The sequence below is a fragment of the Carcharhinus amblyrhynchos genome, chromosome 8, assembly GCF_965287045.1.
Source record: "Carcharhinus amblyrhynchos chromosome 8, sCarAmb.v2.hapA, whole genome shotgun sequence".
Classification (NCBI taxonomy): Eukaryota; Metazoa; Chordata; class Chondrichthyes; order Carcharhiniformes; family Carcharhinidae; genus Carcharhinus; species Carcharhinus amblyrhynchos.
The window spans coordinates 20,837,675-20,857,307 of record NC_137331.1 but is presented as its reverse complement, the minus strand read 5'-3'; the positions used below and the strand labels follow the sequence as shown (position 1 = coordinate 20,857,307).

The following is a 19,633-nucleotide window of genomic DNA, read 5'->3' as shown; positions in this document are numbered from 1 at the left end:
AAGAGGATTGGGAAAGGTTTAAATGTCAACAAAGATTGACAAAGAAGTTGATAAAGGAGGGTAGGAGAAGCTATGAGGCTGGGCTAGCACTTAATATAAAAAAGGATAGCAAGAGTTTTTATAAATATATAAAAAGGAAGAGGCTGGCTAGGGTGAACGTTGGTCCTTTAGAGGATGAGAAAGGGGAGCTAGTGGTAGGGGATGGGGATATGGCTAAGGTCTTGAATAACTTTTTTGTTTCTGTCTTCACGGAGGAGGACGTGAATAATTTGCCGGGTGTTAGCGATGGAAAGGTGGTAGGAATGGAGGGTCTTAATGACATTACTGTTACTAGAGAGGTGGTGCTCGACAGACTGGAGGGGCTGATTGTGGACAAGTCCCCAGGACCGGATGGAATGCATCCGAGGGTTCTGAAAGAAATGGCAGAGGTTATAGTGGATGCCTTGGTGGTTATTTTCCAGGCGTCGCTGGATTCCGGGGAAGTGCCGGAAGATTGGAAAACGGCTAATGTTACGCCGTTGTTTAAGAAGGGTGCCAGGCAAAAGGCGGGGAATTATAGGCCGGTTAGTTTAACGTCTGTGGTAGGTAAAATGTTAGAATCCGTCATTAAGGAGGAAATTGCGAGGCATCTTGAAGGGAATTGCTTGATAGGGCGGACGCAACACGGTTTCATTAAAGGGAAGTCGTGTCTGACAAATTTACTGGAGTTCTATGAGGATGTGTCTAGGGCAGTGGATAGAGGAGAGCCGGTGGATGTGGTCTTTCTGGATTTTCAGAAGGCGTTTGACAAGGTACCTCACAAGAGGTTATTGCAGAAGGTCAGGGGACATGGAGTTGGGGGTAGGGTGTTAGCGTGGATAGAGGATTGGTTGTCAAATAGGAGGCAGAGAGTGGGGGTCAATGGGTGCTATTCGGATTGGCGGTTGGTGACTAGTGGGGTGCCCCAGGGGTCGGTGCTGGGGCCTCAGCTATTTACCATTTATATAGATGATCTGGAGGAGGGAACCGAGTGCAGGGTGTCGAAATTTGCTGATGACACCAAGATTGGGGGAAAGGCAAATTGTGCGGAGGGTGTGGAGAGTCTGCAGAAGGATCTAGATAGGCTGGGCGAATGGGCCAGGAAATGGCAAATGGAATTTAATGTTGGCAAGTGTGAGGTGGTCCACTTTGGTAGGAAGAATGGTAGGAAGGACTATTACTTACAGGGCGAAAAACTGCAGCAGGCGACGGTGCAGAGGGACCTCGGGGTCCTTGTGCATGAGTCGCAAAAACCCAGCTTGCAGGTGCAGCAGGTGGTCAGGAAGGCGAATGGGATGCTGGCCTTCATAGCGAGGGGGATTGAATATAAAAGTAGGGAGGTCTTGCTGCAGCTGTATAGGGCATTGGTGAGGCCGCAGCTGGAGTACTGTGTGCAGTTTTGGGCGCCGCACCTGCGCAAGGATATTTTGGCCCTGGAGGGAGTGCAGAGGAGGTTTACTAGGCTGATACCGGAGTTGAGGGGATTGAGCTATGAGGAGAGGCTGAATAAACTAGGCTTGTACTCGTTAGAGTTTAGAAGAATGAGGGGAGATCTCATTGAGACGTATAAGATGATGAATGGGATGGATAGGATAGAGGTGGAAAGACTCTTCCCGCTCAAAAAAGACACTAGGACTAGGGGGCACAGCCTCAAGATAAAGGGGAGGCGGTTTAGAACGGAGTTGAGGAGGAACTTCTTCACTCAAAGGGTGGTGAATCTCTGGAATTCTCTGCCCGTTGAAGTGGTGGAGGCTGCCTCGCTAAATATTTTTAAGAAGCGGGTTGATGGGTTCTTGATAAGAGAGGGGATTAAGGGTTATGGGGAGAGGGCGGGAAAGTGGAACTGAGCCACAACAGATCAGCCATGATCTTATTGAATGGCGGGGCAGGCTCGAAGGGCTAGATGGCCTACTCCTGCTCCTATTTCTTATGTTCTTATGTTATGTTCTTAATTGTCCCACCCTTCAAACCGACTTCACCTGAAGACTGCACTGATTGATATCATTTGGCATGGGAAACTTGTGTGTTTTTTGTCTGCTCAGAACTCAGCTTTTTCAGTAAATGCATCAAGAGCAGTTTAACTCCCTCAGTGGTGACGGTCCAAAGTGACTGACTATCCTGTGGAATGCCAGTGGAGTTACTTTATGGATAAAGTGATCAGATATCAGCAGAGGTAGCAATGAGCTAAGTTGGAGTAAAAAAAATGTGGATGACACAAAGATGAGTAGGAAAGTAAATTGCGTGGAGGACATGGAAAGTCTGCAGAGAGATTTGGATAGCTCAGTGAGTGGGCGAGGATCTGGCAAATGGAGTATAACGTTGGCAAGTATGAGGTTGTTCACTTTGGAAGGAATAATAGTAAAATGGACTATTATTTAAATGGTGAAAAATTACAACATGCTACTGTGCAGAGGGACCTGGGGGTCCTTGTGCATGAATCAGAGTTTAGAAGGATGAGGGGGGATCTTATTGAGACGTATAAGATAATGAAAGGGATGGATAGGGTAGAGGTAGAGAGATTCTTCCCGCTCAGAAAGGACAGCAGGACTAGAGGGCACAGCTTCAAGATAAGGTGGGGGGGGCAGTTTGGAACGGAGTCAAGGAGGAACTTCTTCACTCAAAGGGTGGTGAACCTCTGGAATTCTCTGCCCGTTGAAGTGGTGGAGGTTACCTCGCTAAATATATTTAAGTCACGAGTAGATAGGTTTTTGACAGACAAGGGAATTAAGGGTTATGGGAGAAAGTGGGAAAGTGGAACTGATCCACTTCAGATCAGCCATGATCTTATTGAATGGCGGGGCAGGCTTGAAGTGCTAGATGGCCTACTGCTCCTATTTCTTATGTTCTTATCGCAAAAACTCAGTTTGCAGGTGCAACAGGTGATCAACAAGGCAAATGGAATGTTGGCCTTTATCGTGAGGGGGTTGGAGTATAAAAGCAGGGAGGTCTTGCTGCAATTGTACAAGGTGCTGGTGAGGCTGCAACTAGAGTACTGTGTGCAATTTTGGTCCCCTTATTTGCGAAAGGATATATTGGCTTTGGAGGGAGTGCAGAGAAGGTTCACCAGGTTGATTCTGGAGATGAGGGGTCAGCTTATGAGGAGAGATTGTGTAGATTGGGTCTGTACTTGTTGGAGTTTAGAAGGCTGAGGGGAGATCTTATAGAGACTTATAAGATAAGGAAGGGGCTAGACAGGGTAGAAGCAGAGAGATTATTTCCGCTTAAAAAGGAAACAAGAACTAGCGGGCACAGCCTCAAAGTAAAGGGGAGTCAATTTAAAACACAGTTGAGGAGGAACAACTTCTCCCAGAGGGTAGTGAATCTTTGGAATTCTCTGCCCATTGAAGCAGTGGAGGCTACCTCGTTAAATGTGTTTAAGTCACAAGTAGATAGATTTCTGACCAATAAGGGATTTAAGGGTTTTGGGGAGCAGGAGGGTAAGTGGAACTGAACCACTATTAGATCAGCCATGATCTTATTGAATGGCGGGGCAGGCTGAAGGGACTAGATAGCCTACTCCTCCTATTTCTTATGTTCTTAAAATTTAAAAAGCAACATCATAGGATTTAGTAACTGCCTTCAGCCTTTGTCTCACAGAAATGTGATTGGTGCAAATCTCTTTGAATCAACTGGAGTGAAGTATAGTTGGGGTTAGGGGGCAATCAATATCAGAAGTAAATTGGGACAAGCAATTTGAAGGCGTAAAATCATTAAAAAGGGTTAATTCCAGGGCTTAAAACTGTAGTTGGGGCGAAAATCTTGCCAAGCACAGCTTGCTTTAGACAGTTTTACAGCACGTGATGCTAGAAGACAAAATTCCATCCATGAAATTGTGGGCGTTCTAGACGTAAACAGTTTATTTTAACTACTTTGCAGAATGATTCATTTCGTCGCATCAGAATTACGCGTCTTGCATAATTTATCACTTGCTGCATTGCATATTCTACTGCCCCTCTGAATTCACTCTTGGAAGAGCAGACAGTTTCACGTAACTCCACGTTACACTTGAAGTACTGATGTACGTTGCCATGGACCGGCAGGATGCAAATTCAGGGAAGCTGGATGTGCCTCCCCGATAATAGTGACATATTGTCAAACAGTAGAATCCAATTTGCTCTATTCCCGCCAGCTGATAGAGCAGCAATTATATATAATTGTGTGCCACCGTCTGTTTGGTATAACTTGTTAATTTCCTCATTTATCCTGTGGAACTGGGAGGCAGTGTTATTCACACTTGGAAGCAAAGGTGACCATGTTCGTTATCTGGAGAGTTTCTTACGTTTTGGGTGGGCACATAGGTGACTGCTAAGACTGATCTGAACACAGAAGGTTCTACAGACAGTTAAGTTTTGGATGAATTGCTGGCTCGGAATTTACTCTTCTGGCATTTTCTCTCTGCCTCTGTGCTTGCTTTCAAAAGATGTTATGGTGCTAAGTGTAGGAATGTTTCCTATTGTACTTATGAAAAGTTTTTTTTTCCCTTTGTGAGCTGTTGTCTCATGATTTTGTGTTAAGACCTTGAATATATTCAGCACTAAAATACATATTTATAAAGAGTATAAGACTTTACTCCCGTATACTCCACTCCACACATGGTTAGCACTACTGCCTCATCACTCCAGGGACCTGGATTCAATTCTCAACCTTAGGTCACTGTGTGGAGTTTGCACATTGTCCCATGTTTGCGTGGCTTTCCTCTGTATGCTCCAGTTTCCTCCCACAGTCCAAAGATGTGCGGGTTAGATTGATTGGACATGCTAAATTAACCCTTAGTGTGCTGGAATGTGATAGGTTAGAGGGATTAGCAGGGTAGTTAAGTGGGGAAAGGACCTGGGTGGGATTGTTGTGCAGACTCAATGGAAGAACGTCCTCCTTCTGCACTGTAGGGTTTCTATGATTCAATGTTTTCTCCCCATTAGTGTATCATGTGCAGGCTTCTGAAACTAAAGTTAGCAATTGACCTGTATCTAAATCCAGTACCGTGGAGCAGAAACTGTCGTGTGCTATGTTCATTCCCATGTATTCCTTCATTGTTGTGATGAGCATGATATTGCCTTAAGGAACAAGCTGAAATTGTCACAATGTAGTAATTTTTGTTTTCTTCTCTTGCAGCCATTTCTTCCACTTATGAACCTGCATTGTTCACCAAAAGTGGAAATGTTCCTGTGTAGTGCATTTGTGCCAGCTTGTACAGAAAAACATCAGATTGTTCCACCTTGCAGAAAGCTTTGTGAGCAAGTTCTCCAGGACTGTGAAAAACTAATTGAGACATTTGGGATTGCATGGCCAGAGGAGTTGCAGTGCGATCGGTAAGCGGATTAACACTGGTGCCTAAGCTAGATTGCATGGTCGACATGTTTCATCTTTGCAGAGGGAATCAACTAAACCTTTACAATGGAAACTGTTTCATAGTGGAGTATGAACAAATAATGTAAAATTTGAGATGAATGCTGGAAATGCAAAACGAAGTATGAAAACACTGATGAAGAAACCACCCCACACATCATATAATGCTCAGTTCCACTTTCATTTCAGCCTTTTTCCTGCTAGCCTCTGATATTACTTATTTACCAGCTAATATTAAACCTGGATGAGGAACTTTCACCCCATCAGTCAACTCTCAATCATCAGCAATGGGATGGAAGAGGCTGACAACAGTGCTATCAAGTGGCACTGACTCAACAATAATCTGCTCTGTGCTCAGTTTGGCTCTTTCCAGTGCCATTCAGTTCATGACCTCATTACAGCCTTGGTTCTAACATGGACAAAAGAGCTTCAGAGAATCCATACAGTGCAGAAGGAAGCCACTGAGCACATCAGGTCTGCATCAACTGTCCAACAGAGCATCTTACCCAGGCCCTACCCCATAACCCCACATGTTTACCTCGCTAATTCCCCTAACCTTGGAACACTAGGGACAATTCAGCAGGGCCAATCCACCTAACCTGCATACCTTTTGGGTGTGGGAAGAAACCAGAGAACCTAGAGGAAACTCGCACAGACATGGGGAGAATATGCAAATCCACCTCCCCCATAACCACTCAAGACCAGAATTAAACCCAGTTCCCTGGCACTTTGATGCAATAGTGCTGAATTTGAGGTGAAGTGAGAGTCGCTGCTCTTAATATTAAGGCATAATTTGACTAAGTGTGGCATCAAGGAGCCCTAGCAAAACTGAAGTCAATGGGAGTCGGTTGGTGGTGGGGGGGAGGAGGAGGCTCTACTGGTTGGAGTCATACCTAGCACAAAGAAAGATGTTTGCAGTTGTTGGCAGTCAATCATCAGAACAAGTGTGTGAGAGTTCCTTGGGTACTGTTCTCAGCACAAACAACTTCAATTGCTTCATCAATAACATTCCTTCCATCAGAAGATCGATGCATGTTTACTCATGACTGTTTAATGTCCAATGGCTTTTCTAATGACTCCAAAATTGAAGTTGTTTGTACCCATTTGCAGTAAGACCTGAAATATATTCAGTCTTGGAATGATGTGCAGCACAAATGTTAGTGACTGCTTAAATGGCCGGCAATAACCGTTTCCAGCACGAGAGAACCTAATCATCTCCCCATGACATCCATAGAGTCATAGAGGTTTACAGCATGGAAACAGGCCCTTCAGCCCAACTTGTCCAGTTTCTAACCATGAAGCTAGTCCCAATTACCCATATTTGGCCCATATCCCCCTCTACCAATCTTACCCATGTAACTGTCTAAATACTTCTTAAAAGACAAAATTGTATCTGCCCCTGCTACTACTACTGGCAGCTTGTTCCAGACACTAAACTGTGCGTGAAGAAATTGCCCCTCTGAACCCTTTTGTATCTCTCCCCTCTCACCTTAAAGCTACACCCTCTAGCTTTTGACTCCCCTACCTTTGGGAAAAGATGTTGACTATCTACCTTAGGTAAGCCCCTCATTATTTTATAGACCTCTATAAGATCACACATAAGCCTCCTATGCTGCAGGGGAAAAAAGTTCCAGTCTATGCAGCCTCTCTTTATAATTCAATTTTTAAAAACTCGTGGTCCTGCGCTCTTAGAATATGGCTACTCCTTCCTCATTCTGAGCACACCTCTTATTTGCTATGTTTTTCATTGCCTTCAAAAGTTTTTTTTTCAAATAAAGTACTGTCTTATTTGTCTACCCTATTTTTGGGAAAGTGTCTTGGGATGCTTCACCACATTAAAGGTTCCACACGTGTAATTTGAATTATATTGCAGTAGAGTTTGTACTCATTATAGACTTGAAACAGCTGTGTTTAACGTGGTGGCCAAGAGTTGCAGCTTGCTGTTTTAAGGAACATTCAGACCTGGCTTCGTTCTGATCAGTTTTCAATGTTAGCCTCTCTGAAAAGAGAGAACTTCAAGTAAAGAAGGATTAATTGTAGAACAGAAGTTAAGATTTGCTAGTTTGGGGCATTCAGTGAGTATAAAACAGCAAAAATGTCAGATAGCAAAGTGGCTTCACATCTCAGCAGGAATAATGAATTTGAGGAATGACTATAAAATGGAGGAATGTATAAAATTCCTTCTGAAATGTGATGAAATTGACATTATTTCAATCTTAACCTGATTTTTATTTTAAGGCTAGAAGATTGTGTTGATGGCCAGCAGTCTTCAGTAGCTCCAACTTCAAGATCGGTTACAGAAAAGACTTCACAAGCAGTAGTGAAGGATTATGGATTTTGGTGTCCACGGCCCTTGAAGACCCCTGCAGGGCATGGCAGTACGTTTCTTGGTGTAGATGACTGTTTGCCACCTTGTCCCAACATGTTCTTCAAAGAAGATGAACTAAACTTTGCTAAATGTTTCATTGGAGTTGTTTCCATCTTTTGTTTGTGTGCAACTCTCTTTACATTCCTGACTTTCCTCATCGATGTTAGAAGGTTTCGATACCCTGAACGGCCAATAATTTTTTATGCGGTATGCTATAGCATAGTATCTCTAATGTACTTTGTGGGTTTTATTGCCGGTAATAACATAGTGTGCAATAAGGCTGATGAGAAACTGGGAACCATGGAAACGGTTGTCATTGGAGCACAGAACAAGGGGTGCACCATCCTTTTCATGTTATTGTATTTCTTTACCATGGCAGGGACTGTTTGGTGGGTAATCCTGACCATAACCTGGTTCCTGGCAGCAGGACTTAAGTGGAGTTGTGAAGCTATTGAACAGAAAGCATTGTGGTACCATACTGTTGCCTGGGGAATACCTGGGATATTTACAATAATGCTGCTTACCTTGAACAAAGTCGAAGGTGACAATATCAGTGGTGTTTGCTTTGTTGGGCTGTATGACTTGAATGCTTTGCGTTACTTTATCTTGACACCCTTATGCCTCTGTGTGGTGGTGGGATTGTCCCTTCTGTTGGCAGGAATCATTTCCCTGAATCACGTTCGACAGGTAATCCAACATGATGGAAGGAACCAGGAGAAACTGAAGAAATTTATGATCCGAATCGGAGTTTTTAGTGGCCTATACTTGGTACCTCTGGTTGGGCTTTTGGGATGCTATGTTTATGAGCAAGCCTTTCGGACAACTTGGGAAACTACATGGGTTCATGATTATTGTCAAGATTATCCTATCCCATGCCCCAATCAGGTATGTGCAGAAAGTGCGTGTTTTGGAATGTTTGCTATATTTTAAATGCTCATTGTAATTCAGCATACGTTATGCTTTCAGTAATTATGTGGCCAGTAATTGATGATGTAGTCACAGATCCTTTTGGGCAATCATTCAAATGAATCCTTAAGCATACTCATGGTCAATTTTCCTCAAGACTTATTATATGTCAGCCATGGCTCAGTTGGCAGCATCCTCACTCTGACTGCAAAGATTGTGGATTAAAACCTTCTCCAGGACTTAAGTACATCAATCTAGGCTGACACTCCAGTGCAACACTGAATAAGTGACAATATTGCCATAATTTGGTAAAACGTTAAACTGAAGCTGCCTGTGCCCTTTCAGAGATGTAAAAGATCCCAGTGCTGTAAGATCAGAGGTTCCTCCATGTCCGGCCCAATATTTGTCCCTCAGTCAACATCCCAAAAATGGATCAACTGGCCGTAATCACTTGCTGTCAGAGTTTACTGTATGCAAATTGGCTGCTCCATTTCCTACATTACAGCAGTGACCATATTTCGTAAGTATTTAATTGACTGTAAAACACTTTGGGCCATCTGGCGGCTGTGAAAGTCGCTGTGTACATGCAGGTTTCTTTTTCAGTGAATATGGGGAGACATTAAGGAATGCAGACTAGATCAGTTTCGGCACCATTGTGTTGCAATATTCCTATTTATAATTTGTTGGCAGATGAAGTTTGTGACTTTCTTGGATTATTTGACTTACCTTGATTAATTTGCCATCTCTGTGCATAGCATTCCAGATATGAAAGTATTTTCTTTTTTAATGTTTCTTCAGCTTTTTAGACAATTTTTCAGGGGCAGCACAAATTTACATTCAGCACCATTTTATGGCATTATCATATGTTCTGCATACATATGCCAAATCATAATTATGAAATATGATTTGCACTTGATCAAATTTGTAAAATGGTAGCAGTTTTTTAAAAAAGTATTTGTATATGCAGATTTTTTGATAAATGCTGTGCTGCATTTAAGTATTACTTGCAGTATTTTCACAAATTGAGCATCTATTTAACATTCATTTCACTTTTGCATTATTTAGTGTTAATATTTAAAGTCTTTGGTCTCCATTAAGCTTTGTTTATTTGAAATGAGGAACATGTTTATTTGAAACATTCAGACAGTTTTTGTAGGCAGAGGCAGTGATCAATGTGGCACTAATCTAGTGACCGTAAGAAAGAGAACAGGAGTAGGTTGTTCAGCCCCTTGAGCCTGCTTTGCCATTCAATATGATCACGGCTGATCCAACGTTCCTCACATCCACTTTCCTGTCCTTTCCCCATAACTCATGAATCCTTTACTGATTAAAAATCTATTTTGGTCTGAAATGTACACAATGATTCTGCCCCCACAGATCTCTGTGGCAAGGAATTCCAAAGACACTCAACCCTGTGACAGAAGAAATTCTTCCTCATCAGTCTTAAATTGTTTCCCTTTTATTCTGAGACTATGCCCTCTGGTCTTAGACTCTCCCACGAGGAGAAACATCTCAACATTTACCCTGTCAAACAACTTAAAAATCCTATAGTTTCAATGAGATCACCCCTCATTCTTCTAAATTCTAATGAGTCCCAACCTGTTTAACCTTTTCTCCTAAGACAAACCCTCCAAAATAGATCATCCTAGTGATCCTTCTCTGAACTGCCTCCAATGAAATAATATCTTTCCTTAAATAAGGGACCCAAAACTGTTCTCAGTACTCCAGGTGTGGTCTCACCAGTGCCTTATACAGTTGCAGCAAGACTCCCCTATTCTTGTATTCCAACCCCCTTGAAATAAGGGGCAACATTTTATTAGCCTTCCTGATTACCTGCTGCACTTATGTGTAGCTTTGTGTTTCATGTACAAGTACTGCCAAGTAAGTCCCTTTGTGTTGCAGCTTTCTGAAGTTTTTCTTCTTTTAAATAATACTCCTTGTTCTCCCTTTCAAAATGAGTAACTGTACATTTTCTTATGTGCTCCCATTTGTCAACTTTTTGCCCACTTAGTTAACCTAACAATATCTCTGTTATCTATTTGCATCCCCCTCATGACTTGCCTTGCCACCTATTTTTGTTAAGTTTACAAATTTTGCTACAGTTGTTTTGTTCCTCCAAGACATTAATATATGTTGTAAGCAGTTGTGGTACCAGCACTGATCCCTGTGGAGCCACACTGGTTACAGGTCGCCAATCTGAAAAATAACCCCATATCCCCACGTGCTGTTTTCTGCCCATTCGTCAATTCTTAACCCATGCCAATATAGTACTTCCAATGCTATCTTATGACTTAACTGTTTGTGAGGCACCTTGTCAAACTCCTACTGGAAGTCCGAATACTACAAATTACTGGCTCCCCCCGCCCCCACCCCAGCCACTCTGGTTGAGACTTCCTCAGACGTGATTTCCCTTTCATGAAGCCATGCTGACTCTCTGCTTGATTAGGTTATGACCAGAAGGTCTTGGGTTTGATCCATCGTCTGCCCAAGTTAACTAATGGACTGTAGCACAAGTTGTGACATTACAATTGGTCTCACCATCCCTGTGGCTAGGAGGAGAAATGAATCAGCATCTGGTCACAATTTCATGAAAAGGGCTTAGGTGACATTGTTATCCACAATCAAAGAATCTGTTGTCAACTTGCTGCCCAACTATGTCACGCATGAAAAATGACCATGTAGCCCAGGTGCCTGAATGCTGCTGCTGCCCCCATGTGACTGCACTTGGACAGTGTCTCCAGTTCTTGCTTTTTAAAATAGTGATGTTTGGGCAGCAAATAGTGCCAAGTATAAAAACTTGCCACATCATTTGCCATAACTGTCAGTAAAATGAGCAAGGGAGAAAGAAAAAATGAGGCACTATTAGGTCCACTCTATTGGAGTGGTAATTTAATTACTGTGGGCCAGATTTTAGCTTTTTTAACAGATCTAAATCTGCGATAATTTATCAACAGTTTCATTTCGTGCTACCATAAAGTCCCAGGGTTAGAATCTTCCAGAATGGCAGGGGTGTTTTCCCTTTACCTGCTATTACTTTGGAAAGCACAACAACTTTCATTTACATAGCACTTATAACATAGTAAGCCATCCCAACAAAATCTTGGAGAAAGCGTATAAACAGTTATTTTTTTCTGATTTCTCTGAAGCTTCTTCCAAACTTTATGGCAGGATATTGGAAGAACACTCAGAAAATCCAGTTTTTGATATTTCCACTGCATGTTATGCAGTTTCACTGTGTCATTAATAGTATTGCTCAAAGGATTCTTTCTACTGATAAATGGTATAAATTGTAGTTTGTAATCTTTATTAAAGCTCATCTGATTTGGCCAACTGTTGATGTTGCAGTTATGCTTGCCTTCATTTGGAGTATTTGATGCACTAATTGGTTTTGTTTATATCTCCTTTCAGATAAAAATTCTGACCAGGCCTGACTTGTCTCTCTTTATGATGAAATACCTGATGACACTTGTTGTTGGGATTCCAGCAGTTTTCTGGGTCGGCAGTAGAAAGACGTGCTCAGAATGGGCCAATTTCTTTCACAGTGCTCGCAAGAGAGAGTAAGACCAGCTTTCTTCTTCTCTTCAAAAGCAGTGTTCACATTGAGCAAGGATGTGTGGTGGGCAACAGAAGGACATAAAGTTTATTTATTAGTCACAAGTAAGCATACATTAACAATGCAATGAAGTTACTGTAAAAATCCCCAAGTCGCCACACTCCAGCACCAATTAGGTACACTGAGGGACAATGGCCAATTCACCTAATCTACACATTTTTTGGACTGTGGGAGGAAACTGGAGCATCCGAAAGAAAGCCACGCAGACGCAGAATGTGCAAACTCCACAGACAGTGACCCAAGCTGGGAATCGAATCCGGGTCCCTGGTGCTGTGAGGCAGCAGTGCTAACCACTGTACCACCATGGTATTCTTGATCCCTGCTGTGGGATTTTAGCTGCTGTTTTACATTGTGATGCTAGATATTTAAGGTTGAATTAGACACAGGCTGAGTTCTCCCAATGGGATACACTAGGAGAAGCCAAGGGTTTCTCCATGTGAGAATTTACTGGGAAATTTGAGCACAAAGTTTTTGAGCACAATAGTTTAAGTACAGCAGTTGAACTTGGAGATGATATGGCACCTGTTAAAGGATTTAGAGAACTTTTCATGATCATTATTTCTGTGGCTAGTCCACAGATACCCAAATTTACTGAATTTGGTTGTACATCTGTTGGCATTTGGATCTTGATCTCAGCGGCGTAACTGTCGTGTCCATCTCAAACATTGAAAATAAAAATTTAAGCAATTTCAATGATTGACAGGTATTCTTTCTGAATATTTTCTTCTCGCCTTAGCCCCATTACTGAAAGTCGGAGAGTGCTGCAGGAGTCCTGTGAATTTTTCCTAAAGCATAATTCTAAAGTTCAGCACAAAAAGAAACACAAGTCAAGTTCCCATAAACTCAGGGTAATCTCTAAATCCATGGGGACATCCACTACAGGCATGGCAAATCATGGAACATCAACCTTGCCTGCAACCAATCATGAATCCTTCAGTCAAGGGACATTTTCGGAAGCTAAACCTTTTCTTGAAATCAATGAACATGATGCCTTTCTCCCTGCTATCCCTTCTACATCTGTCGGGGAACAAGCTTCTCTCAGTTTATCTGGACAAGCAGTGTCTGCCGACCTGCCAGAGAAAAGGAGCAAAGGTGGAAGCATATCCGGCAGAATAAGCAACCAGTCTGAAGGCTTGCAGCGTGTCCCAGATGGACGGTAAGAAACAAAGGGTTTGCTGTATAGTTCAGTAATTACAATAACGGTATATAAAGTGCAGCAGAACTCGCTTTTAACTATCACCATGGTGGACATTTGACCTTGTGGATAAAATCTTGCATTCCAAAGTCACATCTCATTTATACTCATGTTTTATGTTCAATTTCAATTATCAATAGGTATTCAGTGGTAAGAATCAATTTTGAAATGATTTGCTTTACCATTTTATGCAAGAAAGATGCTTGCAGTTTGTTGGATTATCTATTAAAGACACGTCAAACTGGTTTGATTTGCCTCATCATCTTATGCCATCTGCTGTTTCTGAGCAAATAAAACTTAAAATAAAATCAGGTTCACTCCTCAGATATGTTAAAAGCAGTGCACAGAAGCACAGGAATTTGAATGTACTAGCCAGTTGGCAATATTGTCCACATCAATCATTATATTGTCTGTTGACAGTTTGAAGTAATGTTTTTTGCTTCCAGTAGATTTAAATTGGCCAATAATTTGAGCAAAGTGCAATAGTGCTAAAGAAAACAAAATAAGATTAATATAGTAAATTAAAGTAAATTGTAGCTGAATTCAACTCTAAATTTCAAAATGCATACTATTTATTTCAATGGGTAAAGTGAAATTTGCCTTGAAGTACCCTTTTTATGTCAGTGCATACAAATTAACCTTGGCACAGCTGCTGGAGCAAGCCAGTTTTCAAGGAGGAATGCAGGGACCTGGGTTCAATTTCAGCCTTGGGTGGCTATATGTAGAGTTTGCTCGTTCTCTCCATAATCTGACTGGGTTTCCTCCCACAAGCCAGATATGTAAATGAGATGTATTAGCCATGTAAATGCGTTCGGCTGCAGGGATAGGGCAGGAGAGTTGGCCTGGGTAAGATGCTCTTTCGGTATTGTATTGTTGGTGCTCAATGGGCTGAATGACCTCTTCCTGCTCTGTAGGGATTGTATGGAATCTAGAAATAATTTGGTCATCAAATGGGAATCTGGATTATTTGAAAAGCACTAAGGATTGGAATTTGACTCTATATAAAACCCAAAGTGAAAGTTCTGGTCAAGGAATGACAATCACTAGCTTAGAATGGAACCTAACGTGGTTTATTGGGCAACCAGAATTAATACCTAACATTCCACTAGTTCAGACATAGCATGATACACCAGTTCCATGTGTTGGTCTGTCTTCCCTGTGGATCCTGGGACTTCTGTGATATCCTTTTTTTTTTGCTTCCTTGAACCTAGTCTCTTGACTCATGACTTTCTTCGAGATTTTAACTTAATTGACTTAATTCTAATTACATACGAACCCCTTTGCAACTTGTAAGTTTCCCAGTCTACCTTAACTGCTGAAGCAGCCCATCTTGCAGCCACTTGCTCTATCAAGCTACAAATTTACAGCTGCTGGGAATATTTTTCTTTTTCTTTCTCTCTTGCTCTCCAGCTGAAAGAGCTTCCTAACAAAGACCATTTGCTTTCTGTTCAGGCAATTCCCAACCTGAACCAATTTTTTGAGTCATTACTCCCTTCCTATGGCAACCACCTAACACGTGACAACTGCCTGTCAGCCGGCAATGTTCTACACCAGTGTTAACTTCCTAGCAACTGTTCCACTGTTAACTTCTAACTTTGTGCTGACAGATGCCCCCAGCTAGTATCCTGTGACGAATGCTACCCCATAAGTGCCAGGTTTTCTATGATGCACTCCTATTTTATACCCTTTTCGCAGTTAATTTTGTAACATTTAATCTAACTATATGCACCCGTGTTGACGCAATTTAACAATTTCTAACCAAACTGTGGTCAATAGGAAGTTTCCACAACAAATTGAGTCAGTTAGCATCACTGCCATGGAATCCTGTGATCACGTCTAACTGCTAATAGCTTGTATCTTTTTAACAGAAGATCCTTCAACACCTAGACCACCTTCCTGATCATAATTTCAGCATTTTTATTAAAGCTACATCACAGTATTTGGCACTGCCAACTTTAATACTTAACAACATTTCCCAAAATTCATGACACATTCATATTTGTACTTTTCATCAGTAAACTGATGTATGGTACAATTTGATAACTTTGCTTTATCGATTTAAATTTATGGGTCAACGAGGTAAAGCTTAACAGAGGAGGTACTGTGGATAAGTGGGCTAGATGGTCTCCTGCCAGAGACAATTATTTTGTCATGAACTATGCCACTGTATTGTTTCAAGAAATCCTCGGGTTCTTGATCATGTTGCCCACAGAGTTTTTGTTGAGGCACAATTTTTTTTAAAGACCACAATTTTAATAGCATTTTTATTCTTTCGAGGGATTTGGTTATTGGTGGTGAGGCCAGCATTTGTTGTCTATCCCTAATTGCTGTTCAGAAGGTGGTAGTGAGCTGCCTTCTTGAATCACTGCAGTCCGTCTGATGCACCCACTATGCTGCTGGGATGAGGTTATGGGATTTTAATCCCGTGACAATGAAGCAATGGCAATAAAATTCCAAGGTGTGTGGCTTGGAAGGGAGCTGGTAAATGGTGGTGCAGCCTCTGCTGCCCTTGTCTTTCCAGGTGACAAAGAGCCTTGATCAATTCTTGCAGTGCATCTAGTATCCTCTGCACAGTGCTACCACTGTACATCAGTGATGGGGAAAGTGAATGATTAACTTGATGCTGATCAAGCAAGTTACTTTGGAGTTTAGAAGGATGAGGGGGGATCTCATAGAGACGTATGAGATAACAAAAGGAATGGATAGGGTAGAGGTAGAGAGATTCTTCCCGCTCAGAAAGGACAGCAGGACTAGAGGGCACAGCCTCAAGATGGCAGGGGGGGGGGGGGGTGGCGCAGTTTAGTTGAGGAGGAACTTCTTCACTCAAAGGGTGGTGAATCTCTGGAGTTCTCCGCCCGTTGAAGTGGTGGAGGCTACCTCGCTAAATATATTTAAGTCACGGGTAGATAGGTTTTTGACAGACAAGGGAATTAAGGGTTATGTGGAGAAAGCGGGAAAGTCAAACTGATCCACTTCAGATCAGCCATGATCTTATTGAATGGCGGGGCAGGCTCGAAGGGCTAGATGGCCTACTCCTGCTCCTAGTTCTTACGTTCTTATGTTTGTTCTTTGTCCTAGATGGGTTTCTTGAGTTGGAGCCGCGCGCATCCAGCCAAGTGAAGAGTATTTCATCACACTCCTGACTTGTGCTTTGTAGGTGGTGGATAGGCTTTAGGAAATCAGGAGGAGTTACTTGCCTCAGGCCTACTCTTGTAGCCGCAGTATTTGTATGGCTAGTCCAGTTCAGTTTGTATGCACACACACCCCAAATATTGTTAATGGCAGATTCTGTAATGATAATGCCATTGAATATTACAGAGATTATCATTTCCTGGCACTTCTGTGGTGCAAATGTTATTTGCCACTTGTCAAGCTAAGCCTGAATGTTGTCCAGGTCATATGAACACAGACTGCCTCAGTAACTGAGTTTCCAGTGAACATTTGTGCAATTGTTAGGACACCAGCTAAGAATTCCTGCAATGAAGTCTTGGACTGAGGTGATTCGTCTCCAGTAATAATGGCCATCTTCTCACGTACCAGGTATACGTCAAACAATGATGAGATTTCCCTCTGAATCCCTTTAACTTCAGTTTTGCTGGAATTCCTTAATTCTACTGTTGGTCACCTCCCTCTTTAATTCATGTTCTTTTTCATGTTTGAACTGGGGTTGTAATGAGGGCAGAACCCAAGTGGCCTGAGTGGACTCAAACTGAGCACCTGTGAGCATGTTGCTGCTGTGTTAATGTCAATTGATAGCATTGTCAATGACACAATCTATTGCTTTGCTGATGATCAGAAGTTGACTAATGGGATGGTAACTGGCTAATTTGGAATGGCTTTTGTACACTGGACATGCCTGGCAATTTTCCACACTTTTGGGTAGATGCTAGTGTTGTAGCTGTACTAGAACAGCTTAGCAAGGGGCACACCCAGTTCTGGAGCACAGGTCTTCAGTGTTATTGCTAGAATGTTGTCAGGCCCGTGTCCTTGGCAATATCCAGTTGTTTGATTGATTGAAGATTGCCATCTGTGAAGCTGGGGGACCTTCAGAGGAGGTCAAGGTGCATCATCCACTTGGCACCGCTTACTTCAGCTTTGTCTTTCGCACTGATTTACTGAGCTCACCCATCTTTGAGGATGTGGTTACTTGTGGTTCCTCCTTCTCTTGTTTAATTGCCCACACTGCTAGAATTCATAATTAGACTAGGGTTCCCTAGCTTTCTCTTACTGGAGAGCATGAAAAGGAGAGAGAATAATTTTAAGTCTAAATCCAGCAACATACTAAGAACATTATGATTGGAGTAGAGACAGCAAGGATCAAACTTCCCAGGAATTGTATATACCCTTTGGGTAGTACAATTACTACTACTGTCTGGTGTGTATAAGTTACATCTGGAATGCAATGAAAATCTTGCACTACACACGTTTCCTATCTGATAGCGTTACTTTTATTTTTTTCAGACTTTTTTTGTTAACCTTGGACTGTGTGTACATTCCTTTTGTAATGGAAACTGCCTATGAAAACTATACACACCAAGTCACTGGTTGCACTGTGGCGGCACAACAGAGATGAAGAAACAGCATGTCATCTTTCAATAAAACATTGTACAATTTTCTTGACATAATATTGACTTCAGCAATTTCAGGCCATAATCTCTGCAACCCCCCCACCCCTTCCACTCTGTTTCCTTTTTCCGAGCAGATCTTGGTTTTATTCTTGTTTTGCTTTCAAACAGCAGCTGTTCATCAGTTTATCATTTATACCTCTAAATTCTTCTGTGCCTTTAATTGTCCCAACAAGCATTTCCTTTGGCCCTTCACCATCAATTATTTTGACGTATAATCTTTCCTGTCTTCCACACTCCAATGCTGGCATCTCCACGTCATTCCACACTTGTCAGAGATCTTCACTTTTGTTCTTCCACCCAACTCCCTTTAACTTGCTTAAAATCTCTTTATTTCTAACTTTCTGATGATAAAAATTACTGGCCAGAATCCTCAGCAGCTAGAGGTGAGGCACTGTTCTTCTGGTCTCACCACTGTCAATGGGATTTCCATTGTGGCCAACCCACACTACCGCGAAACCCATGGCAGGGATGCATTGCCGGTGGGGACCAGAGAATCAGCCACTAGCGAACAGCTGGAGAATTCCAGCCTGTCTGTCTCCACAGATGCTGCCTGACCTGCTGAATATTTCCAGCATTTTCTGTTCTTATTTCCTCTAATTATTATTTTTTGTGCGTAGCCTGTCATTGCATTTTGCAGTATAGTCTAGATTGTCACAGTTTGGAGGAAATCATTGGTCCCAAACAACCCTACTTCTCTGCTTTATAGTTGACAGTATGTTTTTCTAAGTATTTGAAAATGACGTGTATGATTTGAAAATGGCCCTACAATTATGCTCTGCCCTTGTATTTTGCTTCATCTGTAGCCTACATTTGATATTGATTGTGTGTGCATGTGTAAGTGTAATTCCATGAGAGATTGACTACTGTGTTTTTAATTGCTATTTACCCTTAAATGCAGGTTAACACCAAAAGATGACTACACTGAGGAACATGCACAACAAACTAGCTGTGTCCTTGTGCCCCACTATCCACGGCCTAGTAGTAGCAAGAGTTCTGCTTCTCTTCTTGTCCATGCGTTGCCAGACTTCAGCAAAATTGAAGATCCAGAGAACGATGATTCAAATGCTTGACAATGTTGGATTGTACATTTGGTGGCTTCATGCGTCATTTTATTTTGACCATAGCACATGCTTTGTGAACTTGGCATTCATAACACTTAATTTTGTGAGTTTGTTACTTTTTTTATTTTTAAAGTTTAAATGCACACTAGAGATAATAGTTTGAACTTAAAGTAAACTAAAGTTTTAATATCATTGGACAGTCACTATGAAGTAACAAATGTTTGGAGCTATTTTGTTACATTTCCAGACAAAGTTGTTTTTGATAATGTACAGTCTTATGCAGTGGTCCTCTGTTTTGTAGATAGTTTTGTGTAGGTGTTTAAGGGGGAGAGGAGAAATTGAGTTTAGTCAATATTTTCTTATTTTTGTGCTTTGTAAAATAGGCAATGACAGAAGTGTTCCCGTGTAGTATATTTTTCTGTTCAGTCAAATGATAAATAATATCATTTTACTTTGAGTAATGGTTGTAATTATAATATCTCTAGTGTGCCTTGAAAT

The 19,633-nt window shown here is 41.8% G+C and overlaps 1 protein-coding gene across 6 annotated transcripts in view; it reads left to right on the top strand.

Annotated features, from left to right (window-relative positions):
• Positions 1–19,633, top strand: part of LOC145346460 (frizzled-6-like) — a 91,899-nt gene that overhangs the window by 18,957 nt on the left and 53,309 nt on the right. For 5 of the 6 annotated variants that reach the window (XM_080193761.1, XM_080193758.1, XM_080193757.1 and 2 more), the window contains exons 3-7: positions 5,131–5,327; positions 7,603–8,617; positions 12,047–12,195; positions 12,988–13,407; positions 18,973–19,586. In XM_080193761.1, coding sequence (XP_080049887.1) covers positions 5,131–5,327; positions 7,603–8,617; positions 12,047–12,195; positions 12,988–13,407; positions 18,973–19,144 — 1,953 coding nt within the window. In that variant the 3' untranslated portion in view covers positions 19,145–19,586. Of the gene's footprint in view, positions 1–5,130; positions 5,328–7,602; positions 8,618–12,046; positions 12,196–12,987; positions 13,408–18,972; positions 19,587–19,633 lie in introns of those variants that run through there. The other variant, XM_080193762.1, reaches the window with a different exon arrangement.